The sequence below is a fragment of the Hylobates moloch genome, unplaced genomic scaffold, assembly GCF_009828535.3.
Source record: "Hylobates moloch isolate HMO894 unplaced genomic scaffold, HMol_V3 SCAFFOLD_23, whole genome shotgun sequence".
NCBI classification, from domain to species: domain Eukaryota; kingdom Metazoa; phylum Chordata; class Mammalia; order Primates; family Hylobatidae; genus Hylobates; species Hylobates moloch.
In genome coordinates, this window is record NW_026652298.1 from 26719666 (window position 1) to 26746773 (window position 27108).

Here is a 27108-nt window from a genome sequence, read left to right on the forward strand (position 1 = left end):
CTGTTGCCCAGGCTAGAGTGCAGTGGCACTAACATGGCTCACTGCAGCCTCAACCTCCTGTACTCAAGCGATCCTCCCACCTCAGCCTCCCCAGTAGCTAGTTGGGACCATAGGCACACCACAACCATGCCTGGCTAATTTTTGTTTTCCCCGAGATGGAGTTTTGCTCTTGTCGCCCAGACTGGAATGCAATGGCTTGATCTCGGCTCACTGCAACCTCTGCCTCCTGGGTTCAAGCAATTCTCCCACCTCAGCCTCCCAAGTAGCTGGGATTACAGGCGCCTGCCACCATGCCCAGCTAATTTTTGTATTTTGGGTAGAGACAGGGTTTCCCCATGTTGGCCAGGCTGGTCTCCACCTCCTGACCTCAGGTGATCTGTCCACCTCGGCCTCCCAAAGTGCTGGGATTACAGGCATGAGGCACCGCGCCTGGCCCCCTGGCTAATTTTTAAAAGTGTTTTGTAGAGATTGGGGCTTACTATGTCACCCAGGCTGGTCTCAAACTCCTGGGATCAAGCAATCCTCCCACCTCAGCCTCCCAGAGTGGTGGGATTACAGGCAGGGGCCACTGCGCCTGGCCTGGCATTAGATGGAATGAATATGGTAGTGCCTGCTCGGTACCATTCACGGCTGTGAGCACCCGGGACAGGATGAGGCTGTTCATTCAGCACAGCGCCTGCCACATGGTGAGTACTGGGCAGATGACCACCATTACCCATGTTAATCTGGTGTTTTCGTGCATGTTAAACATTATTACGCCTCCCGTGCTTTAGGGATCTTGGAGGATTTTCATTTTTGTCATCTCTGTGGATCCTCAGAACCCTGAGAGGTTGGCCTAAGAGAGTTTACTCACCCACCTCGCAGACGCGTGAAGTGGGGCTCAGTGGGTGGAGAAGCCACTGGGGCGTCCCTCTGCCCCGGCCTCCCCACTTTACTTCTCTCCATCCGCCCCCCCACCAGGTCCTCGCTCTGTCCAGCGGCTCCAGAAAGGCCAGTGCGGTGGGTGACGTGGTCAACTTGGTGTCGGTGGACGTGCAGCGGCTGACCGAGAGCATCCTCTACCTCAACGGGCTGTGGCTGCCTCTTGTCTGGATCGTGGTCTGCTTCGTCTATCTCTGGCAGGTATGCGAGAGGAGGAAGACGGGATTTGAACGGAGTCCCCCACCCTTCCTTCTCCCCCTCCTCCTCCCCCCTCCCACCCTTCCTCCTCCTCCTCCCCCTCCCACCCTTCCTCCTCCTCCCTCCCACCCTTCCTCCTCCTCCCTCCCACCCTTCCTCCTCCTGACTTAGTATTCAAAAGGCTGGAAGAGGTCTGCTGTGACCCCAGGGTTAGGGCAAGTTTGAGGCTGTGGGAGAACCGGGTTGGTGTCAGAGAGGCACATGAAAGGTTTTACCCTCGTTCTGCCTTCATCACCCTGGATTCCATTCCAGGTGTAGAAGCTTATAAGGCTTCCTCCCCTCTCCCCCTGCACCAGCTTCCTCCTCCTGCCCCCATCCTCCTGCACCCCTCCCTGCACCCTCCCTCCTGCTCCATCCCCCCACCTTCTACCCAAGCACCCCCTCCTCTTCCTGCACCCCTTCCTTTTCCTCCTTCCCCCTCCTCCTCCTCTTCCTCTCTCCTGCTCCACCTTCTTCCTTTCTGCTCCGTGTCATCTTCCCTCCCACTTCTTGCCTTCTCCCCTCTTCTCCTCTACCCTCCTCCCTCTCTTCCCTCTCCTCCTGCCTCTCCTTCTCTTCCCTTTCTTCTTCCTCTCCTCCTTTTTCTCCCCACCTTCCACCCCCATCTCCTCCTTCTCTTCCTCCTCCAATCCTGTCTCCATTTGCCTACTATTGTCTGATATAATGGGAAAAGTCTTCAATAAGAATGACCTTCACTTGACCTTGGGCAAGAAGCTCACCCTCTCTGGGCCTCAGTTTCCTCTGTAGAATGATGATGATGACGATGATGATGATGACGTTGTCACTTCCCCATGTGCTATTAGGGTACCCAGTAGGCAAGTTAACCATGTTTTGAAGTTACCAGTAACCCTGGGGCACCACCACAGCTACTGTCCACAAAACACAAGAGGAGAACATTTTAGGGGGAAAAAAATTGCTATTTAGTGTTCAAAAAACACAAAGTAGCCATCAGGAAACAACCAAACAAAACAAACAAAACATTTACTTTCCAACTTCATCCTTTAACTTTGTGGTACAGGGTTTTCTTTTTTTAAATTAAAATCAGACTCTGGGCTGGGTGTGGTGGCTCGAGCGTAATCTCAGCACTTTGGGGGGCCGAGGAGGGTGGATCACTTGAGGCCAGGAGTTCGAGACCAGCCTGGCCAACATGGTGAAACCCCGTCTCTACTAAAAGATACAAAAATTAGCTGGGCATAGTGGCGGGTGCCTATAATCCCAGCCACTCCGGAGGCTGAGGCAGGAGAATCGCTTGAGCCTTGAAGGCGGAGGTTGCAGTGAGCCGAGATCATGCCACTGCACTGCAGCCTGGGTGACGGTGTGAGACTCTGTCTCCAAAAAATAAATAAAAATAAAAATAAAATTAGACTCTGTATCGGGAAGTGCCTAGGCTCAAATCCTGCTTTTGAGCACTTACCAGTTGTGAATCCGTGTGCAAGGAACCTCCTCTCTCTGTGCCTCCTGTTCTTGTCTCCAACGTGAGGATCATAATTAACAGTAGCATCCCTGCCCCCGAGGTGCTGAGGCATTAAACGAGCCCGTATGTAGAAAGCACTTAAAATGGCGCCAGACACACAGCTGTACCCTGTAGGTATTTGTAATATTATCATTAGTTACTTTCCCCTAAAGGACAAGACAGTAGATATTTTTTACACTGGGAGCCATACCATCTCCCCTGCAAATATTCACCTCTGCCCTTGGAGTGCAGAAGTGGCCATAGACCATACTAAGCAAACAGGCATGGTAGTCTTCCAATAAAATTCTATTTATGGATGCTGACATTGGAAGTGCATATCATTTTCATACGTCATGAAATAGTATCCTTCTGATTTTTTTTTTTTTTTTGAGACAGAGTCTCACTCTGTTGCCCAGGCTTTAGTGCAGTGGCACGATATTGGCTCACTGCAACCTCTGCCTCCTGGGTTCCAGCAATTCTCCTGCCTCAGCCTCCCGAGTAGGTGGGATGACAGGCGCATGCCACCACTCCCAGCTAACTTTTGTATTTTCAGTGGAGACGGGGTTTCACCATTTTGGCCAGGCTGGTCTCAAACTCCTGACCCCAAGTGATCCACCCACCTCGGCCTCTCAAAGTGCTGGGATTACAAGCATGAGCCACTATGCCTGGCCTGATTTTTTTCGACTATTTAAAAATATAAAAAATATTAAACATTTTTGTGCAGCTCATGGGCTGTATGAAAACAGGTAGAAGGATCCATATGTCTCCCGTATAGATACTATATGCCACGGTTTACAGAGCCCTGGCTAAGTGTTTGTTTGTTTATTTGTTTTTTGAGACGGAGTCTCACTCTGTTGCCCAGCCTTGAGTGCAGTGGTGCAATTTTGGCTCACTGCAACCTCCACCTCCCAGGTTCAAGCAATTCTCCAGCCTCAGCCTCCTGAGTAACTGGGATTACAGGCGTGCACCATGACATCTGGCTAATTTTTGTATTTTTAGTAGAGACCGGGTTTCACCATGTTGGTTGGGCTGGTCCTGAACTCCTGACCTCAGGTGATCTGCCCACCTCAGCCTCCCAAAGTGCTGGGATTACAGGCATGAGCCACTGTGCCTGGCCTTGTAAAAACTGTTAGTGGCATTTTCATTGTAATCGTTGAATATTCAAAAAAAAAAAAAAACTCGAATGCTCATGCATATGATTGCTTTTGCTAGGGCTAGTGGCCAGGACCTTTTCCTGTGCCTTCACCTTGTATTCCAGGGCCTTGCAAACAATAGGTAGGTGCTTAGCAATTATAACATAAGGCACTCAGACAAGGCTTGATATGCAGTACATAAATGTCATCATTAGGAAGAAAGAGAAAGAGAGAGGAAGAACACGGGAAAATTCAGGGCAATTGATCAGGTTGACCCCACCGTTGCTAAAAATCAGATGACACCAGGCGGGGCACGGTGGCTCACGCCTGTAATCCCAGCACTTGGGGAGGTCAAGGCCGGCAGAACACTTGAGGTCAGGAGTTCAAGACCAGCCTGGCCAACATGGCAAAACCCGGTCTCTACTGAAAATATAAAAATTAGCCAGGCATGGTAGCATGTGCCTGTAATCCCAGCTATTAGGGAGGCTGAGGCAGGAGAATCGCTTGAACCGGGGAGGCAGAGGTTGCAGTGAGCCAAGCTCACACCACTGCACTACAGCCTGGGTGACAGAGCGAGACTCCTTCCAAAAAAAAAAAAAAAAATGAGACCAACAAGATATCCACAGATAATGCACCATGTTACTTTGCTTGTGTACTTTTCCTGCCTCTTGGTAGACAGTTCCTAACATCACCGTGAGATCTTGGTGAAGGAGGAGTGGACATTGAGGTTGCTACGGTTTAATGATACCATTTTTCCCCCAGACAGAGATGTTCATCTTCTGCTCACATTCCTTTGAGTGTTTTTCCAAGCCCTGCTGTGGGCTGGTGTTTACCCTCTGGGCACTTCTCCATTGAGCCACTAGGTGGCGCCATTGCCGCATAAATGAAACAAACTGGCCCAAGGTTAGAAAATACTGTTCCCAGGCCAGGTGGGGTGGCTCAAACCTGTAGTATCAGCACTTTGGGAGGCTGAGGTGGGTGAATCACTTGAGGCCAGGAGTTTAAGACCAGCCTGGGCAACATGGCGAAACCCCATCTTTACTAAAAATAGAAAAATTAGCCAGGCAGAGTGACACACGCCTGTAATCCCAGCTACTCAGGAGGCTGAGACAGGAGAATCGCTTGGGAAGCGGAGGTTGCAGTGAGCTAAGATCGCAACACTGCACTCCAGCCTGGGTCACAGAGCAAGAATCCATCTCAAAATAAATAAATAAATAAATAAACGTAGTGTTCCTAAGGACTGAGAGGGGAAACTGAGGCATACAGACTGGAGTTGGGGTGGGGCTTGTCAAGAGAATGGGTCCAAATAACCCATGAAGAAATCTCAAAGTCACAACAACTTAAAAATCATTTATTCTACCCCCTACTTCCACATTTTCCAGATATAGAAACCAAAACTGAGAGGGGGAAGGTAACTATCCCAAAATCACCACGTTGGTGGGGGAGCAGGGTTGTCAGAGAAAACACAGGACATCCAGTGAAGTGTGAGTTTCAGACAAACGGAAGAATTTCTCAGTGTGTGTCCCAAATATTGCATGAGACTTAGACTAAAACCTTACTCGTTCTTTATCTTCAAATGTAATTGGGCATCCTGTATGATGATTTACCAAATCTGACAACCTTCGTGAGGGATGAAATGAAGATTAGGAAAATAAGCACAATAAGAGAAAATGCCAAATGAGAACAACTCTATTCCCATTTTGCAGACAAGGGAATGCACCTTAGGGAGGTGACTTGCCCCAAGGCCACACTCAAAAGTGTCGGGGTCAGGATTTGAACCAGGTCCTGATTCCACAGGTCTCAACTTTACCGTTGTGGCCGGGAACACCCCCCATTCCCACTTGTGTGTGTGCACGATCTGTCTTGAAACTCTCTCCCCATCGTGTAAGAGGGCCGTTCCCCTCCCTGACATTGAAGGACCCCACCTTCAGCAGGCATCTCCTGACACAGCAGACCCCCATGAACACAGATCCCTGGGACCTGGTGGCTGCCCTTATCAGATTCCCTGACATTCCCATCTTAGGACCCAAGTCTGAGCACCTTCGGGATCTGCAGCTGTGTTAGAGGAAAGGGGTCCTGATCCAGAGCCCAAGAGATGGTTCTTGGATCTCCTGCAAGAAAGAATTCAGGGGGAGTCCATAAAGTGAAAGCAAGTGTTTGTTTGTTTGTTTGTTTGTTTGTTTTTTGAGATGGAGTCTCACTCTGGGGCCCAGGCTGGAGTACAGTAGTGTGATCCTGGCTCACTGCAAGCTCTGCCTGCCGGGTTCAAGCTATTCACCTGCCTCAGCCTCTCGAGTAGCTGGGATCACAGGTGCCCACCACCACGCCTGGCTAGTTTTTATATTTTCAGTAAAGACTGTGTTTCACTATGTTGGCCAGGCTGGTCTCGAACTCCTGACCTCAGGTGATGCGCCCACCTCAGCCTCCTAAAGTGCTGGGATTACAGGCATGATCCACCGTGCCCGACCAAAAGCAAGTTTTTTAGGAAAGTAAAGATATAAAAGAATGGCTACTCCATAGACAGAGCAGCCCAGAGGGCTGCTGGTTGCCCATTTTTATGGTTATTTCTTGATGATATGATAAACAAGGGGTGGATTATTCATGCCTTTCCTTTTTAGACCATATAGGGTAACTTCCTGATGTTGCCATGGCATTTGTAAACTGTCACGGTGCTGGTGGGAGTGCAGCAGTGAGTATGCCCAGAGGTCACTCTCGTAGCCATCTTGGTTTTGGTGGGATTTGGCCGCCTTCTTTACTGCAACCTGTTTTATCAGGAAGGTCTTTGTGACCTGTATCTTGTGCTGACCTCCTGTCTCATCCTGTGACTTACAATACCTTAACCATCTGGGAATGCAGCCCAGTAGGTCTCCGCCTCATTTTACCCAGCCCCTATTCAAGATGGAGTCGCTCTGGTTCACGTGCCTCTGAGAGCTGGGCTCCTCGGGATCTCCTGACATCCTGCCCCTTCTGTCCCCAGCTCCTGGGCCCCTCTGCCCTCACTGCCATCGCTGTCTTCCTGAGCCTCCTCCCTCTGAATTTCTTCATCACCAAGAAGAGGAACCACCATCAGGTTCGGCTTTTGGGAAAGGGACGGACCAGGCAGGAAGTAGGGAGGAAGCAACAGGTCCTGGGGTGGGAGATGGGGAGGGGAGAGTTGAGTGCAAGCCCACGGGTCTCGCTTTGTTCTTGTCGTCTGTGAGCTGCCCATCATGCAGACCTGTACCCCCTCCCCCCACCATCTCAATGGACAGTGGCTCTGTCCCTCCAGTGTTCAGGCCACAGGCCCTGGGTCAGTTCAATGCCTTTTTCTCTCACATCCCATCTGTCAGCAGATTTGCTTGGCGTCACCTTCAAAATGCATCCAGAATGTCACCCTTCCCAGCACATGCTCTCCAAACCCCATGGTCTCTAACCCAGGTCACAGCAGCAAGCCCCCTGGCTCACTCCCCGCTTCTGCCCTCAGCCTCTCTCCACTCCCAGCCAGAGGAGACCTATGCAAACCGAATATGTTGCACCCCTCCTCTACTCAGACCCACAGCGGCCCCATTTTCCTCAGACTGAGCCAAAGACCCCACAGTGGCCCACCAGGCCTGCCCTGAGCTGGCCTCATTGCTTCCAACCTCACCTTCTACCCGTCTCCCCTCCTTCCCTGCCTTCCCGCCCCCACATCCCCCATCCTCAAACCTGCCCGATTTCACACATCCCTCCAGGGCTTCCCTTTAGCTGTTCCCTCCGCCTGGATCACCCTCACTCCCAAAGACCCTCTGTCACCTCCCTGCAGTCAGAGCAGCTTCCCTCACCACCCTCCAGCAAGGAAACCGCACATCCATCCCTCTCCTCCCAGCAGCAGCCTCTCCTTTGCCTGCCCTGGGTTTGTTTTTGCTTTTTCCCCCCGAGAGCACTTCCCACATCCTACAGGGCCCTGCGGGAAGCACCCGGCAGGGGTTGATTGCCTTGTTCACCTTAACCAGAAGCTTTGCAACAGCACAGCCCACTCACTGTGGCAGACTCGGCATCTAGTTAGTGCTTGGCAGGCAGAAGGTTCTCAGTAAGTGTTTGTGAACTACGGAAGAAAGGTGGCAGGGAAGAAGGGAAGGAGAGAGGAAGGAGGGAGGGGAAGGAGAGAAAAGGAGGGAGGGAAGGAAAGACAGGAAAGGGGAGGAAGGATGGAGGGAGGGAGGGAAGGAAAGAATTGAGGGAGGAAGAGAAGGAATGAGGGAGAGAAGGAAGAAAGGGGGAAGGGAGGGAAGGAAAGAAAAGGAAAGTGGGAAGGAAGAAAGGGAAGGAGAGAGGAAGAAAGGACATAGGGAAGGAAGGAAAGGCGGGAAAGAGAGAGGGAGGGATGGGGGATGGATGGAAGGAACTTATTTCGTCTCTTGGCCCAGCTGTCCCAGTGTCCGCCTGTCACCTGTGCTGTTTCTCCAGCCTCCTGCATGGCCTCCTCTAAAACACTGTAGGCTGGGCACAGTGGCTCACGCCTGTAATCCCAGCACTTTGGAAGGCCGAGGCGGGCAGATCACCTGAGGTCAGGATTTCAAAACCAGCCTGGCCAACATGGCATAACCCTGTCTCCACTAAAGAAATACAAAAATTAGCCAGGCGTGGTGGCGGGTGCCTATAGTCCCAGCTACTCAGGAGGCTGAGGCAGGAGAATCCCTTGAACCCAGGAGGCGGAGGTTACAGTGAGCCGAGATCGCACCGCTGCACTCCAGCCTGGGCGACAGAGCAAGACTCCGTCTCAAAAAGAAAAACTTCTCCAGGCAGCTGCCCCTCTGATGATGCCCCCCCCACCCCATGGTGAAGCACAGGAGACCCTGAATTCCTCTGCCTGACCGTAAAGTGCCAAGTGACCCTGCCGACGCGCTCCTCTGGCCACACGGAGTGTCCTCTGAGTCATGCCATTCCCTGTGCCTGGGTTTTAGCTGCCTCCCCCAACCCCCGCACCCCCAGCCCCCACCCCCACCCCCGTCTCAAGCCCCTCCTCTCCCTCTTCTCCAGCTCCATCCTCTGCCTGCTCAGCACCCACTTCCTGGTCATTTAAGATGTAGCTCAGGCTGTAATCCCGGCATTTTAGGAGGCTGAGGGCAGAGGATCACTTGAGCCCAGGAGCTCGAGGCCAACCTGGGCAACATAGCGAGACCCCACCTCCACAAAAAAATGTAAAAGTTAAAAAAAAAAAAAAAAGACGTAGCTCGGGCATCAACCACCTCCAGGTAGCCTTCCTGACGGTGCCATACCCAGGTGGGCTCAGGCTGCCTCTGTTCTCCGGGCATCAGAGGCTTCCTCCATGGGGCACATTGTCCCAGGGTCAGCCCTCCTCCCACCTGAGAAGTGGTGTAGGTTTCCAACCTGGGACTGGAGGACCAGGACTGAGGGTCAGAGATGCTGAGAGGCAGACAGGTTTGGGACGCAGCTTGGCGAGATGAATGGGATTTGCTGAAGGGTGGCTGTCGGGGTGCAGGGAAGAATTCTCAACTGTCTTCATCTCTCTTTTTCCCTCCGATCCCAGGAAGAGCAAATGAGGCAGAAGGACTCACGGGCACGGCTCACCAGCTCTATCCTCAGGAACTCGAAGACCATCAAGTTCCATGGCTGGGAGGGAGCCTTTCTGGACAGGGTCCTGGGCATCCGAGGCCAGGAGCTGGGCGCCTTGCAGACCTCCGGCCTCCTCTTCTCTGTGTCGCTGGTGTCCTTCCAAGTGTCTACATTTCTGGTGACGTCACTCGTCTCTATGCTGGGCAGCACTGGGGAAGGAGTGCGGGGGTGGGGGCAGGGTGAGGTAGGTGGAGCCCCCCAGATCCTACCACCGTGTCCATCAAAACCCACTCATTCTGGATCCTTTTCTTTCTGGGTCTCTGCTGTCTTCTACAAGAACTAATTAAGCATATTATTCTAGCAAAGGTGGCAGTGGCCGATAAAGTCTGCTGTACTCTCAGAGAGAGTTCCAGGCTTCTACCGATGTGGGCAGGAGGGTACAGATGCAGGGGGGCGGCAGAGGTAGAATCCTGGGTCAGAGTGACTTCCCTGATGCTGGCCAGCAGATGTCCATAGCCACCCTGTCACTGGACATCATCCTTGTCCTGCCATTCTGTAATTTATTTCATACTCTGCTGTCAGAACAACCTTCCTAAACCACAACTTTAAAACCTTTGATACATAGGCTGGGCGTGGTGGCTCAGGCCTGTCGTCCCAATACTTTGGGAGGCCGAGGTGGGTGGCTCACCCGAGGTCAGGAGTTCGAGACCAGCCTGGCCAACATGGCGAAACCTGCCTCTACTAAAAATACAAAAATTAGCCAGTTGCGGTGGCGGGCGCCTGTAATCCCAGCTACTTGGGAGGCTGAGGCAGGAGAATCACTTGTACCCAGGAGACAGAGGTTGCAGTGAGCCAAGATCATGCCACTGCACTCCAGCCTGGGCGACAGAGCAAGACTTCATCTCAACAAAGAAAAAAAAAAGGACCACAGATGACACCAACACCCAGAGCCCTCAAGTGCTGCTCCTGCCTGCAACTTTAGAGTCATCTTCCAAGGGACTCTAGAATCACAAGTTCCACCATGTCTAGAACAACAACAATGCTACCAAGATCAAAAACTCTGCCGTCCCCCAGTGCCTGGAACCTAGAGGCATTAGGTTCTCCCCAGGCTCGTGGGGCTGCACATTCATTGCCTTTAGCAATGCGCTGTGTGTTTAGAGAGAGCCTTGCATAGCTTATGACTGAGGAGAGGACGTGTGTTAGCAGGACTGGAAGTGGGATCTATGGAGGGAAGCACATGTGGACATGGCGGGTGGGCCACATGCACTGTGCAGGCACCACAGCTTGCCCGGGCTACCCTATCTATGCTTGTGTGTCTCACTGTTGCCCCATGTGTCCCCCCCACCCCATCCCCCAGGTCGCACTGGTGGTGTTTGCTGTCCACACTCTGGTGGCCAAGAATGCTATGGATGCAGAGAAAGCCTTTGTGACTCTCACGGTTCTCAACATCCTCAACAAGGCCCAGGCTTTCCTGCCCTTCTCCATCCACTCCCTCGTCCAGGTGAGGTGGGTGCAAGGGCTGGAGCCATCCTGGGAGAGTGCATGGGCTACACCTGGCTCCAGCTTCCCTACGCCTGCCATTTGCAGAGGAGAGGGAAGACAGAGTGGGAGGGAGACGGATGGTGTGGAGCTGGAAAAGAGGCGAGCAGGGGCAAGAACAGAGGTGGGCAGAGAGTACAGCAAATACATCTGGAAGGGGTCAGCCTTTGGAGGGCAATGTGCAGACCTCTCCACAAACACCCTCAGAACATGCATACTTATCCATCTGCCCAGCAATTCCACATACGAGCAATCATGTCAGTTCCCTTTTTTATACAAAGCAATTTTGTTTCTCTTCCTTTGCTATCTCTAGTCCTTTCAGCATGATGAAAACAAGAAACGGCAGCATACCTGAGCCATCTCTATGTTTCTTATTTTTTATTTTTATTTATTTATTTATTAGAGATGGAGTCTCACTCTGTCACCCAGGCAGGAGTGCAGTAGTGGAATCTCAGCTCACTGCAAGATCTGCCTCCCAGATTCAAGTGATTCTCCTGCCTCAGCCTGCCAAGTAGCTGGGACCACAGGCACGCACAACCATGCCCAGCTAATTTATTTTTTTGTATTTTTAGTAGAGATGAGATTTCACCATGTTGGCCAGGCTGGTCTTGAACTGCTGACCTCAGGTGATCTGCCCACCTTGGCTTCCCAAAGTGCTGGGATTATAGACATGAGCCACTGCACCCAGTCTTATTGACTGACTGATTGATTGATTGATTGTGTTTTTAGTAGAGACAGGGTTTCACCATGTTGGCCAGGCTGGTCTTGAACTCCCAGCCTCATGTAATACGCCCGCCTCGGCCTCCCAAAGTGCTAGGATTACAGGCATGAGCCACCATGCCCGGCCGCCTTGTTTGTTTATTTATTTATTTGTTTATTTGTTGAGACAAGGTCTCATTCTGTCACCCAGTCTGGAGTACAGTGGCACGATCTCAGCTCACTGCATTCTCAAACTCCTGGACTCAAGTGATGCTTCTACCTCCCAGCCTCCTGAGTAGCTGGGACTACAGGCATGGGCCACCACATCTGGCTAATTTTTTACTTTTTTGTAGAAACAAAGAGTCTTGCTATGTTCCCCAGGTCTCCAACTCCTGGCCTCAAGTGATCCTCCTGCACTCGGCTTCCCAGAGTGCTGGGATTACCGGCATGAGCCGCTGCACGTGGCCTAATCTCGATTTTAACAACTGGTCTCTTTCTTCCCCAAAAATGGGTTTGTGACTGGGAGAGAGCGCCCCCAGGTGGACAACATTTGAAATTGTTCCACATAATGGCTTGATAACCTTGTTGGAAAAGCCACCATCCTCTTCCCAGATCTTGTCTGCAGAATGGCAGCTGGCTTGTTCAGGTGTCACTGATTTGTAGGAGCGCAGAGGTGGGAGATCACCATCATCAAGGTCACCACTCGGGTTGCATCGTTTCCCATGAACTAGAAAGCTTTGTCCTCACGCCTCCTATGCACAGAGCTTGGTAGACAGGAAGCTGTTGCCACACATCTTGTGACACCGACACCCAAAACCCGAGTTCTTTGCTCTTCTTGCTGGATGACCTGCGGCTTTGGTTTTCCTAGGCCCGGGTGTCCTTTGACCGTCTGGTCGCCTTCCTCTGCCTGGAAGAAGTTGACCCCGGTGCCATAGACTCAAGTTCCTCTGGAAGCTGTGAGTGCTGAGTCTGGCAGGAGGGGTGTGGGAGGGATGGGGGATGTGGGGGCCGCCCCAGCCCATAATGGCAAGCCGGCATCAGCACTGGGGGGAGATGGGGGCTGCGGGCAATGGATGGCATGTGCAGATCACGCCATCTGCCTGTCACTTGGAAACTGGCACCGTGCTGCTGTTCTTTCTGCTAGCCGTTCAGTGACCACTCACTGAGCGCCCACTTTCTACCATCCTGGGTGTACAACAGGGAACACGCTAACATAGTGGTCCCCAAGCTTTTTGGCACCAGGGACTGGTTTTGTGGAAGACAGTTTTCCCATGGACCGGGGTGAGGTGCGTGGTTTTGGGATGATTCAAACACATTCCATTTATTGTGCCCTTTATTATTATTACATTGTACTATGTAATGAAATAATTACACAACTCACCATAATGTAGAATCAGTGGGAGCCCTGAGCTTGTTTTCCTGCAACTAGATGACCCCAACGGGGGTGATGGCAGACAGAGATCATCAGGCATTAGATTCTCACAAGGAACACGCAACCCAGATTCCTCACGTGCGCAGTTCACAAGTGTTCGTGCTCCTATGAGAATCTGTTGCTGCTGCTGATTTGGCAGGAGGCGGAGCTCAGGCGGTGATGGGAGTGATGGGGAGTGGCTGTAAACACAGACGACACTCTGCTTACCTGCCCTGCACTCACCTCCTGCTGTATGGCCCAGTTCCTGAGAGGCTGCAGACTGGTACCAGTCTGTGGCCTGGGGGTTGAGGGCTCCTGCCCTAACAGACCAGGTCCTTGTCCTCATGCAGAAAGTCCAAGGTAATAAGCATGGCAGCATTTTGATCAAGCTAGAAAACAGCAACATTTCAAGCACTATTGCACGATGAGACTTACCAAGCTCAAGTTACCTGGGCTTCCCCCTCCACCCCATCCTTCTGTCAGGCCACGGGCCAAGACACCCTCCCCCTTGTTGCACTGAAGAACCTGGGCAAACTGTGTACCTGGAAAACACCCACATAGTGGTAAGAAGCCTAGCCTGTGGCATTGAACTGCCCAGGTCCAAATCCCAGCCCCAGCACTGACTAGCTGGGTGATCCTAACAAGTAGATAATCTCTGTGAGCCTCCGTGTTCCCATCTCCAAAATGGGCCTGTCAATCGTCATAGCAGCTAATTGTGAGGATGGATTTAATTGATCTGGGCTAAGCCATGAAAGCTTTGATTCTTAGAAAATCTTTCAGGAGATTCTGTGTGTTAAGGATCAAGAACCACTAATCTAATTACATTTGTTATCATAGTGAAATAATGATAATAATAATAATTATTATTTTTTTTTTTTTTTTGAGACAGAGTCTCACTCTTTCACCCAGGCTGGAGTGCAGTGGCGCGATCTCTCCTCACTGCAACCTCCACCTCCCGGGTTCAAGCAATTCTCCTGCCTTAGCCTCTCTAGTAGCTGTGATTACAGGCACCCACCACCACACCTGGCTAATTTTTGTATTTTTAGGTAGAGACAGGGTTTTGCCGTGTTGGCCAGGCTGTTCTCAAACTCCTGACCTGGAGTGATCCTACCACCTCTGCTTCCCAAAGTGCTGGGATTACAGGCATAAGACACTGTGCCGGCCACAGGGAAATTAATAACACCCCCTTCACTCTGGGAAGGCTGGGATTTGATGATAATTTATATCAGAAATTCACTAACTTTTTCCATAAATGACCAGATTGTGCATATGTTAGTTTTGTGGGCCACACAGTCTCTGTCACAACTGCTCAAAGCATGAAATATAGAAATGAATGGTTGTGGCTGTGTTCCAATAAAACTTTATTTATAAGAATAGGCAGTAGGCAGGATTTGGTCTCTGGGCCACAGTTTGCCTCCCCCTGGATTATATAGCCATGGGACACGGACAGAACAAGAACCCTGCAGGGTCACACACAAGCCAGTGAGTAGCAGGGCAATTTGTTCAGTGGGAGAGATTTCTTCCTGCAGCCTCTGCCCCTGGAGGGGCGGGGGATGGTGCCTGGGGGCCTCTCAGATGCAGAGGCTGGCCAGGTCAGGGGTCTCCTGTAAATGGTCTCTTGTGCCCTGCAGCTGCTGGGAAGGATTGCATCACCATACACAGTGCCACCTTCGCCTGGTCCCAGGAAAGCCCTCCCTGCCTCCACAGGTACAGAACGACACCCGTGGTAACCAGCCTCATGTTTTTAGGGAGAAGATGCGTGGGGCTCCTGCCACCTCCCACCTGAGAGGTGGTGTAGGTTTCTAGCCTGGGACTGGAGGGTGGGTTAGGCTGGGCTGGGGCTCTGCTGGGGAGGTTCCCAGGATGCATCTATACCTCTTGAAGGTGGGGACCTGCACAGCATAGACCAGTATCTCCTGCAGATGGGGACCAGGGCATCTGAGCCTCCCCCATCGGGGGAGACACCCCTGTGCTCCCAGGCTGGCCAAGACGATGCCAAGGGAGGGCTGGCCGAGAGGAGCCCCAAGGTTCAGCCCTATCAGCTGTGCTCACTTCTGTGCCTCCTGTATCAGTCCAAGGTCATGATCACTTTTAGCCCCCAACTCTATCGCTTGGTCTTTGTGTCCAAAAATCTCAGCCAGCCCTGAAACTCCCTAAGAAGGGAAGGAGTATGCCCTGGGTAGTATTTGTATTGGTTGTCATTCACTCATATCATCGATAGAGCACTAGATACGGGCCACGCCCTGTTCTAGGTATTGGGGATAGGGTGAAGGAAACAGACAAGGGTCCTGCTCTCTTGGGGTGACATGCTGATAGAGGTGAGGCCCAAACGGAAAGCCAGAGCAAGGGGACAGAGTACGATGGCATGTCTAGCGAGGGAAGGCTTGGCATTCAAGCTGAGATCATAAGGAAGGAGTGTCTGGGAGAAGAGCTGTCTTTTTTTTTTTTTTTTGAAACGGAGTCTTGCTTTGTCTCACAGGCTGGAGTGCGATGGCATGATCTCGGCTCACTGCAACCTCCGCCTTCCAGGTTCAAGCAATTCTCCTGCCTCAGCCTCCCGAGTAGCTGGGATTACAGGCACATGCTACCACACCCAGCTAATTTTTGTATTTTTAGTAGAGATGGGTTTTAGCATGTTGGTCAGGCTGGTCTCCAACTCCTGACCTCAAGTGATCCACCTGCCTCAGTTCCCAAAGGACTAGGATTACAGGCATGAGCCACCATACCCGGCCTGGGAGAAGAACCTTCTGGGCGGTGGGAATGGCATCAGCAAAGGTCCTGGGGCAGGAGAGTGCCTGGACCTGGGTTTCTCAACTTCAGCACGGTTGATATTTTGGGCTGAAACTTCTTTGTTGGGGGCTGGCGTGTACATTGTGGGATGTTTAGCAGACCCCCAGTCTCTACCCACTAGATGCCAGCAGCACCACCTACCGGTTATGACATCCAAAAATATCTCTAGATCTTGCCAAATGACTCCTGGGGGATGCAGTCACCCCCAGGTGAGAACCACTGACCTACTGTGTTCAAGAAACAGCAAGGAGGTCGGCATGGCCAGGGCCGAGCAGCTGAGGCACAGAGCGGAAGGAGGCAGGAGACGTCATTCCTGATCGTCAGGACTTTAGCTTTGACCCTGAGTGAAATGGGAGAGCTGGCGGGTTTAGCTGGGAAGCGTCATGATCTGACTTGGGTTTTAACAGATCCCTCTGGTCACTGGGTGGAGGATGGGCTGCGGGACACAGACAGGAGTGGGGCGGGACCAAGAGCAGGGGGAGGGAGGGAGGAAAGAGCCTATTTATCGCAAGAGCCAAGGCAGGAGGCCAGGCTGGTGAAACCCTCAGGCTATAGTCAACTCTGTGTGTGTGTGTCTGCGCATGTGGGTTGACATGCAGCCATGTGTGTGCATGGTGTGCATGTGTGCACACATGTATGTGTGTGAGCATGGATTGATTGGGTATGTGCACACACGTGTGTGTGTGGATGTGTGCCCACATTGGGTTGCTGTGCACGCTAGCATGCTTGTATGAGTGTGCAAATGTGCATGCATGTGTGCACGCTTTGTGTGCGTGTGCACGCGCACAGATGTGCACAGGATGGTTGCTCAAATGGCTAGACAAGGGCTGGGAAAAAGAACGGCCCCACAGGTCCTCTTGGAGACTCCCAGAGCAGAAAAGCCCAGCTCCGTCTGCGGCTCGTCCTTCCTCACAGAGGCGGGCTGAACCCTAACCAAGGTCATGTCTCCCCTCTTGCATGTCCAGAATAAACCTCACCGTGCCCCAGGGCTGTCTGCTGGCTGTTGTCGGTCCAGTGGGGGCAGGGAAGTCCTCCCTGCTGTCCGCCCTCCTTGGGGAGCTGTCAAAGGTGGAAGGGTTCGTGAGCATCAAGGTGAGGCCACCCCCAGCCTGTCTGCTAGGATGTCCTCATCCTGAAGGTCCCCCTTCCTCGCTGCCTTCCCACCCTCCCCATCCCAGCCAAGCTCACTTTCACTCATTCTCTCCACCTCCCACCCACCACTGAGAGCCCAGCTCCCACTGCTCCTCAAAATCTATCCCACCTCTGTCCCCATCATCCTCCTGTGACCAAAGTAAGTTGTGTTTTAGGGTGCTGTGGCCTACATGCCCCAGGAGGCCTGGGTGCAGAACACCTCTGTGGTGGAGAATGTGTGCTTCGGGCAGGAGCTGGACCCACCCTGGCTGGAGAGAGTCCTAGAGGCCTGTGCCCTGCAGCCAGATGTGGACAGCTTCCCTGAAGGAGTCCACACTTCCATTGGGGAGCAGGTGAGAGTTTTGGGGTCTTTTTGGGACAGGGAGACATTGCAGTTGGGGGTCATTTGGGTCCCTGACTCATCATGGGCAGTATGATGGAGAAATGGGAGGAATGGTCAGGGAAGTAGGGGCGAAAAAGGGCTCAGCTCAGCGTCAAGCACATGCTAGGTGCTCAATACATACTCATTAATTGATAAATAGAAATAGACAGAAAGAGAGAGGCAGGGAGTTGTGGCAGGGATTGGCAGCGAGGAGCTCTCTGACAACTGACAGTAGAAGACCTAGACTCCTGTCTTACTCTGCCCTGCCTTGCTGGGTAATGTTGGTCTAATTGCTTCCCCTCTCTGGGCCTCACCAAAGGGTCTGGACAGAGATGTCCAGGAAACAGGATATCTGCATCTGGAGCTATGGATTGGGCAGGGGTTGGCAAACTGTGACCCCAAGCCAAATCCAGCCCGCCACTTGTGGTTGTGTGTTTTGTTTTGTTTTGGAGACAGAGTCTTGCTCTGTTGCACAGGCTGGAGTGCAGTGCTGCAGTCTCGGCTCACTGCAACCTCCGCCTCCCACGTTCAAGCAATTCTCACACCTCAGCCTCTTGAGTAGCTGGGATTACAGGCGCATGCCGCCACACCCGGCTAAGTTTTCCATTTTTAGTACAGACAGGGTTTCACCATGTTGACCAGGCTGGTCTCAAACTCTGGACCTCAGGTGATCTCCCCATTTACCTCAGAGTCAAAGCCCAAGTCGTGACAATCCCTGGCAAGGTCCCTGTGACCTGGCTCTGGTATCCATTAGCCCCATCTCCCATCATCATCTCCCAGCTTTACTCCAGCCACCTGAGTCTCTGTGATATTCCCTGATCCGCCACAGTGCACTCTGACCCCAGGGCCTTTGCACCTGCTGTTCGGTCTGCAGGAAAGCTCTCCCCAGGAGTCCCCAGGGCTCATCCCTCACTTCTATCACCTTCACAGAGAGGCGTTTCCTGACCACCTTATCTACCACCACAGCCACCCTGCTAATGTTAGTGCATCCTACACCTGCACCTGCTTTTTCCCTTTTTTTTTTTTCTGAGATGGAGTCTCGCTCTGTTGCCCAGACTGGAGTGCAGTGGCACAATCTCAGCTCACTGCAATCTCCACCTCCTGAGTTCAAGCAATCCTCCCACCTCAGCCTCATGAGTCTAGGATTACAGGCATGTGCCACCACACCTGGCTAATTTTTTTTGTACTTTTAGTACAGATGGGGTTTCACCATGTTGGCCAGGCTGGTCTGGAACTGCTAACCTCAAGTGATCCACCCACCTCGGCCTCCCAAAGTGCTGGGATTACAGGTGTGAGCCACCGCACCTGGCTCCCCCTGCTTTAGTATTTATTCTTCATAGCACTTTCCACCTGATGTGCTGTCTGTGTTACTTGTTTACGGATTGCCTGTCTCTGTCCCCTTCATTAGAATAATGGATCCATTAAGAGAGCAGCAACTTTGTTTTGCTCATTGCTGTTTCCCCAGAGCCTGGAACCATGCCTGGTTTATGATAACGAGGCAGTCGTTATTAGTGGAATGACTGAATGTAAGAATGAATGAATGGCTGGGTACGGTGGCTCATGCCTGTAATCCCAGCACTTCGGGAAGCCAAGGCGGGAGGATTGCTTCAGGCCAAGAATTTGAGACCAGCCTGGCCAACATGGTGAAACCCTATCTCTACTAAAAATACAAAAATTAGCCAGGCATGGTGGCGCACCTATAATCCCAGCTACTTGGGAGGCTGAGGCAGGAGAATCGCTTGAACCCAGTAGGCAGAGGTTGCAGTGAGCCAAGATCAAGCCATTGCACTCCAGCCTGGGTGACAGAGTGGAACTCCATCTCAAAAACAAATAAAAATAATTTAAAAAAGGATGAATGAAAGACAAGAAGGCCTAGATAGAAGGAATAAGTTATAGTAATCAATAGTACACAAGGGAAATTATAGTTAATGATCATTTGTCTGTATATTTCAAGATAGCTATAAGAGAAGGATTGTTGTGTTCCCAATATAAAAGATAAATATTTGAGGTGATGACTATTTCAGTTACCCTGATTTGATCATTACATATTGTCAACAGCAGGGGTCCCCAACCCCCCTGGCCATGGATCAGCATCAGTCTATGGCCTGTTAGGAACTGGGCAGGCAGCACAGCAGGAGGTGGGCAGAGGGCAGGCGAGTGAGGTTTCATCTGTATTTACAGCCACTCCTTATTGTTCACATCACTGTCTAAGCTCTGCCTCCTGTCAGATCAGTGGCAGCATAGATTCTCACAGGAGCACAAACCCTACTGTAAACTGCATATGTGAGGGATCTAGACTGCGAGCTTCTTATGAGAATCTAATGCCTGATGATCTGTCACTGCCTCCCATCACCCCCAGAAGGGACTATCTAGTTTCAGGAAAACAAGCTTAGGGCTCCCACTGATACTGCTTGATGGTGAGTCATTATATATTACAATGTAATAATAATACAAGTAGGCTGGGCGCAGTGGCTCACGCCTGTAATCCCAGGACTTTGGGAGGCCAAGACGGGTGGATCACCTGAGGTCAGGAGTTTGAGACCAGCCTGGCCAACATGGTGAAACCCCGTCTCTACTAAAAATACAGAAACTAGCCAGGCTTGGTAGTGGGCGCCTGTAATTCCAGCTACTTAGGAGGCTGAGGCAGGAGAATTGCTTGAACCCAGGAGGCAGAGGTTGCAGTGAGTCAAGGTCATGCCATTGCACTCCAGCCTGGGTGACAAGAGCAAAACTCCATCTCAATAATAACAATAATAATAATAATAGAAGTAAAGTGCACAACAAACGTAATGTGCTTGAATCGTCCTGAAACCATCCCCCAGACCATCCCCCTGCCCCCAGGTCCATGGAAAAATTGTCTTCTACAAAACCGGTCCCTGGTGCCAAAAAGGCTGGGGACCACTGCCCTACAGGTGTCAAAATACCACTTGTGCCCCGCAAATAGTTACAACTATTACATATCAATAAAAACTAAAATAAAACAATTAAAATTTAAAATAAAAAAGTAGGACTGCAAAGCTACCACTGGATGAGGGAATAGGGAAATGGATGGTGGTCTCAGTGGAGAAAGGGAAACAGAATTTGGACTCAAAGGGATACAGAGAGTGAGCAGGAGGAGACAGAGTGGATTGGGAAGTGTAGGTAACTCCTCCAGGAAGCATGCCTGGGGAGGGGAGAAGTGAGGTCGGGTAAGGATGGAGGCATTGTTGTCTTAAGAGCAAGTGCCTTTGAAGCTGGGCCTGTCCCCAGGGAATAGGCATGTTGAGCTGTACCTCACCCTGATGGGCAGGTGTGCCCTGACCTGCCCCAGCCTGGGCACCCCAATTTCACCCTACAGATGCTGACTCAGGCCACTGTTCCTTTTGTGGCCACAGGGCATGAATCTCTCCGGAGGCCAGAAGCAGCGGCTGAGCCTGGCCCGGGCTGTATACAGAAAGGCAGCTGTGTACCTGCTGGATGACCCCCTGGCGGCCCTGGATGCCCATGTCGGCCAGCATGTCTTCAACCAGGTCATTGGGCCTGGTGGGCTACTCCAGGGAACAGTAAGTTTGGGAACATGTGTCAGAGGGTACAGGGCAAAGGCAGAGGAAGCCCTTAGCATCCAGTCCTAACCCAAGTTTATCTCACCTCCCCCTTCCACTGGAGTCCAGTCTTCCTCTTTGTATTGGTCAGCTTTTGCTGTGACAATGCTATGCAACAAACAACCCCCAGATCCCAGCCGCTTACAATAGCAGGTGTTTCTTGCTTGTGGATCTGTGATTTAATTACTACAGCTTTGCCTTGAATGACTGGCCAGGGTCAGATGGACTCCCTGTCTTCTTGTTTTGAGACACAGGCTAAAGGAGTCCCCTCTGTTTCTCTACTTGGACATGCTGTTTACAAGAAAGGTGGCAGGAGCACAAGAAGGGGAGCCGTCCCCACTCTGAGTCCAGGGACAATACCCCCACCCCAACCCCCAGCTCAGGAGGCTGGCCAAGCACATGTGTGTAACTTTTTTCTTTTTCTTTTTTTTTGAGATGGAATCTTGCTCTGTCTCCCAGTCTGGAGTGCAGTGGCGCGATCTCCGCTCACTGCAAGCTCTGCCTCCCGGGTTCACGCCATTCTCCTGCCTCAGCCTCCCGAGTAGCTGGGACTACAGGCGCCCACCACCATGCCCGGCTCATTTTTTGTATTTTTGGTAGAGATGGGGTTTCACCGCATTAGCTAGGATGGTCTCAATCTCCTGACCTCGTGATCCACCCGCCTCAGACTCCCAAAGTGCTGGGATTACAGGTGTGAGCCACCGTGCCCAGCCTTAACTGTTTTCTTTCTTTTTCTTTCTCTCTCTCTCCTTCCTTCCTTCCTTCCTTTTCTTCTTTCTTTTCTTTCTTTCTTTCCTTTCTTGACAGAGGCTTGCTCTGTCACCCAGGATGGAGTGCAGTGGTCCAATCTCACCTTACTGCAAGCTCCGCCTCTCAGGTTCAAGTGATTCTCTTGCCTTAGCCTCCAAAGTAGCTGAGACTACAGGTGTGCACCACCTTACCTAGCTAATTTTTGTCATTTTAGTAGAGACAGGGCTTAGTCATGTCAGCCAGGCTGTCTCGAACTCCTGGCCTCAAGTGATCCACATGCTTTGGCTTCCCAAAGTGTTGGGATTACAAGCATGAGCCACTGTACCCGGCCACATGTGTGTAACTTCTACCCCTTCCCTGCCCAGACACGGATTCTTGTGACCCATGCACTCCACATCCTGCCCCAGGCTGATTGGATCATAGTGCTGGCAAATGGGGCCATCGCAGAGATGGGCTCCTACCAGGAGCTTCTACAGAGGAAGGGGGCCCTCATGGGTCTTCTGGATCAAGCCCGACAGCCAGGAGATACAGGAGAAGGAGGTACTAGGTGGGCTTTGCTGATTCTCCATGCCTGGCTCCTGCCATCCTTGGGGGAAAAGGCTCAAAGGGTCCTACTGGCATGAATGGAGTGTTCTGGTCACACCCTCCCTGCAGCCTAGGCCTGGAAGTAGACAGCTCTCCCAATAGGTCACCTCTCTCCAAGAAGAGCCAGTAACACCATCTATGAGCCAGGGGCTGTGCTAAGTGCTTCTGTAAAAAATATACTATTTCATTTGATTCTCACAGTACCCCCAGAGGCATGTGAAGTTATTGCTGTCATTTTACAGATGAGCAAACTGAGGCAAAGAGAGTTAAATCACTTGCCCAAGGTCACAAGATTAGAACTTGAGTGTGTCCAGCTCTAGAGTCTATGCTTGCAGTTGCTTTAGAGACAGCCCAAGAAGGACTTTGATGCCTAGAAAGCTACACCATGCTAGCTAGGGTTTCTAATAATCCAAAGAACGCAGAGTGTGTTGGATACATGACAAGGTTCTGGAAGTAATGTTGCCAAGCCAAGCTCACCCACAATGACTGACAAGCAGCAACTAACAGCACATCACATACGTTAACTCATTTAATCAACGTAATGCCCCTGTGAGGCTGGTACTAGAATCATTTCCATTTCACAGATGAGGAAACTGAGGCCCAGAAGTTAAGGAACTAGTCCCAGGTTACACGGCTTATAAGTGGCAGCACTGGGATTTGAACCCAAGCAACTTGATTCCAGAGAATGTGTTTTGTAATCGCTACACTCTATACTATCCCTTCATGACAAAGCAAGGATTCACATCCAGGTCTCCCTCAATCTCAGGCTTTGCTTCTTCTGAGAACATCTGCTTAGCACTGGCCCACCCTGGTAAAAACCTTAAGTGTTGATTCACAGTGTCACAGTCCTGAAGCTTGAAGAGAGAACTTGCCTGTTTGTATTGGTCAGCTTTTGCTGTGACGATGCTGTGTAACAAATAGCCCCCCAAACCTCAGCAGCTTACAGTAGCAGTTATTTCTTGCTTACAGGTCTGTGGTTAAACTACTACAGATCTGCTATCAGTGACTGGCCACACGTGGGGGATAGTGGTGGGGAGGTGTCCTTCCTAGGGGAGATGGTACCTGAGGGTAGGTGAGAGTTAGCCAGAAAAGAGCATTCCAGACACAAGGAACTGCTTGAGCAAGGCTGTTGGGGGAAAGAGAGATACCTTCACTTTGTACAGTGTTAAATGCTGTTTTTCCAACCTCAAGTTCATAGCAGGTGCTCAGTTACATTCCCTGATTGAAGAAATGAATGAGTGAGTGAATGCCTGAAGGATGTTCCTGGAAGAACTCAGAGTGGGGTGTTGAGAGAGGTTGCTGAAGAGGTGGCAGGAGCCAGATCAGGGGAAATGGATGGTCAGAGCGGTTAAGGCCACATAGTCAGTGGGTGTCAAAGTGGGTATCTGGGCCGTGTTGTGTGACAGGACTCTCTTGACCTTGCAGAAACAGAACCTGGGACCAGCACCAAGGACTCCAGAGGCTCCTCTGCAGGCAGGAGGCCCGAGCTTAGACCTGAGAGGTGAGTCCACCATGGTGCCACACTCAGAAGGGCACAGGCTGAAGCTGAAGTAGCTGAAGGGACCACCCGCATCTCGGGCAGTTAGGGGGGCAGCCAAAACCATTATGGATAGAGAACCTGCTGAAGTCCCCCCCTGGTGCCCTGCTGAGGGATAATTTACCAAAATTGGTCCAGTTGCCCAAGATGATGAGGTCCCCATAGGGCCAGTTCATGGAATGAACAATATGCCTTCCAATGTGATGGATGTCTTCAAGTGGGCCGAGGCCAGCTTGCTAGAGTTGTCCCAATGCTGCAACAGGGCAGGACTGGTTCCTCCCTATAGTTGTAAACCACCATGCCAGGCCCGGCCACTTATGTTTTGACAGGCTGGCTGTGCACAGGGCTTCGGTCTGTGTGCACAGGGCTTCAGTCTGTATGCACAGCTTCACTTGATGCTGGCCAGAACACGTGGGCAAGGGAGCAGGAGGAGGCCTCCGGTCCCCCTTTCTCTCAGTTCCCTCCAACTGGGACACAGCTGGGCTCACTGTGGGGCTGTCTGCAGCAGAAGGACCTGCTTGCCTGATACTCTCCCCCTTAATGAGAGGGGTCTTGGGAAGCAGAACAACAGGCCACTGGTACCTGTGGCCTGAGCTTAAGTGCCTGCTATACAAGGGTGGGGGGGCGACAGCAATCTTGAGGGGCCTCAGTCCCCGGGGGCCACTGGGGCTGATCCCCATCCCAGCTTGCCACCCTAAGGGCACTTCTCAATCACACACACACTGAGAAACCCCACTACCTTCACAGTGCACAAGAATCTGAAGTAAGATCAGATGGATAGGTAGTCATGCTAAAAGAAAACCAGTAGACACATTAAGGCTGGGCACGGTGGCTCACACCTGTAATCCCAGCACTTTGGGAAGCTGAAGTGAGTGGATCACTTGAGGTCAGGAGTTCAAGACCAGCCTGGCCAACATGGTGAACCCGTCTCTACTAAAAATAAAATAAATAAATAAATTAATTAATTAAATAAATAAATAAATAAAATAAAAAACAAAAAATAAATACATTTTTTTTAAAAAAGCTAGCGTGGTGGCGTGTGCCTGTAGTCCCAGCTACTCAGGAGGCTGAGGCACGAGAATCGCTTGAACCTCGGAGGAGGAGATTGCAGTGAGCCGAGATTGTGCCAAATTAACCTCTAGCAAATTTAATGTGTCTGAGGTTTTTTGTTTTTTTGGGGGGGCGGGGGTTGAGACAGAATCTTGCTGTGTCACCCAGGCTGGAGTGCAATGGCACAATCTCGGCTCACTGCAATCCCCATCTCCCAGGTTCAAGCGATTCTCATGCCTCAGTCTCTTGAGTAGTTGGGACTACAGGCACATGCGACCAGGCCCGGCTAATTTTTGTGTTTTTAGTAGAGACAGGGTTTTGCCATGTTGTCCAGGATGGTCTCAAACTTCTGACCTCAGGTGTTCCACCTGCCTCAGCCTCCCAAAGTGCTGGGATTACAGGCATGAGCCACTGCACCTGACTAACAGAGCTTAACTAAGCAAAGAATGATCCGCACATCGGGTAGTCCCTGAACCAGAATACATCCAGAGAGGCTCTGGTACAGCCACGAGGTCAAAGATTAATAGACAGAAAAAGGAAGGTGAAGGACAGAAAACAGAAGTGAGGTACAGAAATAGCTGGATTGGTTACAGCTCAGCGTTTGCTTTATTTGAACATGGTTTGAACAGTTGGCTGCCTTTGATTGGCTGAAACTCAGTGATTGACACAGGAGTAGGTTGCAGTCTGTTTGAGTCCAATTAGGTTACAGTTCGCTATGTACGGGAAAAGCTTTAGGCCAAACTTAAAATATGTAAGGAGGCAGCTTTGGGCTAACCTTAATTTAATAGAAGGTAGGTAGACATATATATGTAGATATACAGGTATGTAGATGAATGGATAAATGGATGGATGGATAGATAGATAATATTCCTATTTTTACAGCTGAGGACACTGAGGCACAAAGGTTAAGTCAGCCCACTCATCCACAGATAAAACATTCAAAAAGTCTTTAGCATCTGAATTGTGCATAATTTATATTCTGCCAGTTGGACTGACAAATCTGATGGTAAACAGTAGGAGCAAAACAATTGCACCAAAGCTTAAGCCAAAATAAAAATTCTGAGAACAGGCTGGGCGTGGCAGCTCATGCCTGTAATCCCAGCACTTTGGGAGGCTGAGGCAGGCGGATTGCTTGAGCTCAGGAGTTTGAGACCAACCTGGGTAATGCAGCAAGACCCTGTCTCAAAAAAAAAAAAAAAAAAAATTCTGAGAACAGAGTTCCAATGGTGGGCAAGTTAAGTTCATCCTGTGAAATGGCATCAGAAGAATGGGCTTGCTTGACCCTGGGGTAATAGATGGCATTTAGCTGGGTACCACACAGCAAGAAGGCAAGTGTGATATCTGCTCAGTATTCTGTTAGATGAATGAATGAATGAATGAATGAGTACAGAGTGTACCCAGAGCTCAGTGGCTGTCAGTGGGCCTGAGAGTTGGGCACATACACCCCACCGTTGGGAGAGACTCTGACTTTGTCTTCATTTCCTCTAAATGGCAGGTCCATCAAGTCAGTCCCTGAGAAGGACCGTACCACTTCAGAAGCTCAGTCAGAGGTTCCTCTAGATGACCCTGACAGGGCAGGATGGCCAACAGGAAAGGACAGTATGCAATACGGCAGGGTAACCACCAGCTTCACCCACCCCTCCCCACCCACTGCTGCCGCCTCCAGGGGCCCAAGCCCTCCCACCAAATGTAGCACTTGGCGGTGATACTCACCTTTCTTGAGTACTTACTATGTGCCAGTAGCATTCTAGACCTTCATTTTCTTAATCCCCACAACCACCCTAAAAAATAGATATGATAGCTCTATTTCAGACATAAAGAAACTGAAGTCTTTTAAAATTTATTTTATTTTGCTTTTGAGATAGTGGCTCGCTCACTCACCCAGGCTGAACTGCAGTGATATAATCATAGCTCACTGCAGCCTCGACCTCCTGGGCTCAAGCAATCCTCCTACCTCAGTCCCTCAAGTAGCTGGGACTACAGGCGTATGCCACCATGCCCAGCTAATGTTTGTATTTTTAGTAGAGATGGGGTTTTGCTATGTTGCCCAGGTTGGTCTCGAACTCCTGGGCTCAAGTGATCCTCTGGCCTCTGCTTCCCAAAGTTCTGGGATTACAGGTGTGGGCCACTGTGACCAGCCAAGAAACTGAAGTCTTAAAAGAGTTAAGAGACTTGTCTGCGTTTTCATAACTAGCCTGGGACACAACCTGGGACTCAAATCTAGGCCAGTCTGAGTCTGAAGCTTACACTGTTTCTCCTCTTCTATACTGCTATGTATCTCCACCCACCTACTTACCCATTCCATCATCCACCTAGATGCTCATCCACCCACCCACCTATCCATCCCACCCAC

At 51.0% G+C, this 27108-nt stretch overlaps 1 protein-coding gene across 1 annotated transcript in view; it reads left to right on the top strand.

Moving 5' to 3' along the window:
* Positions 1 to 27108, top strand: part of ABCC6 (ATP binding cassette subfamily C member 6) — a 73283-nt gene that overhangs the window by 24685 nt on the left and 21490 nt on the right. The window contains exons 10-21 of the mRNA XM_032145195.2: positions 961 to 1122; positions 6743 to 6835; positions 9275 to 9478; positions 10658 to 10801; positions 12407 to 12494; positions 14581 to 14656; positions 16705 to 16831; positions 17047 to 17223; positions 20627 to 20794; positions 21949 to 22123; positions 23594 to 23669; positions 26251 to 26371. Coding sequence (XP_032001086.1) covers positions 961 to 1122; positions 6743 to 6835; positions 9275 to 9478; positions 10658 to 10801; positions 12407 to 12494; positions 14581 to 14656; positions 16705 to 16831; positions 17047 to 17223; positions 20627 to 20794; positions 21949 to 22123; positions 23594 to 23669; positions 26251 to 26371 — 1611 coding nt within the window. The remainder of the gene's footprint in view (positions 1 to 960; positions 1123 to 6742; positions 6836 to 9274; positions 9479 to 10657; positions 10802 to 12406; positions 12495 to 14580; positions 14657 to 16704; positions 16832 to 17046; positions 17224 to 20626; positions 20795 to 21948; positions 22124 to 23593; positions 23670 to 26250; positions 26372 to 27108) is intronic.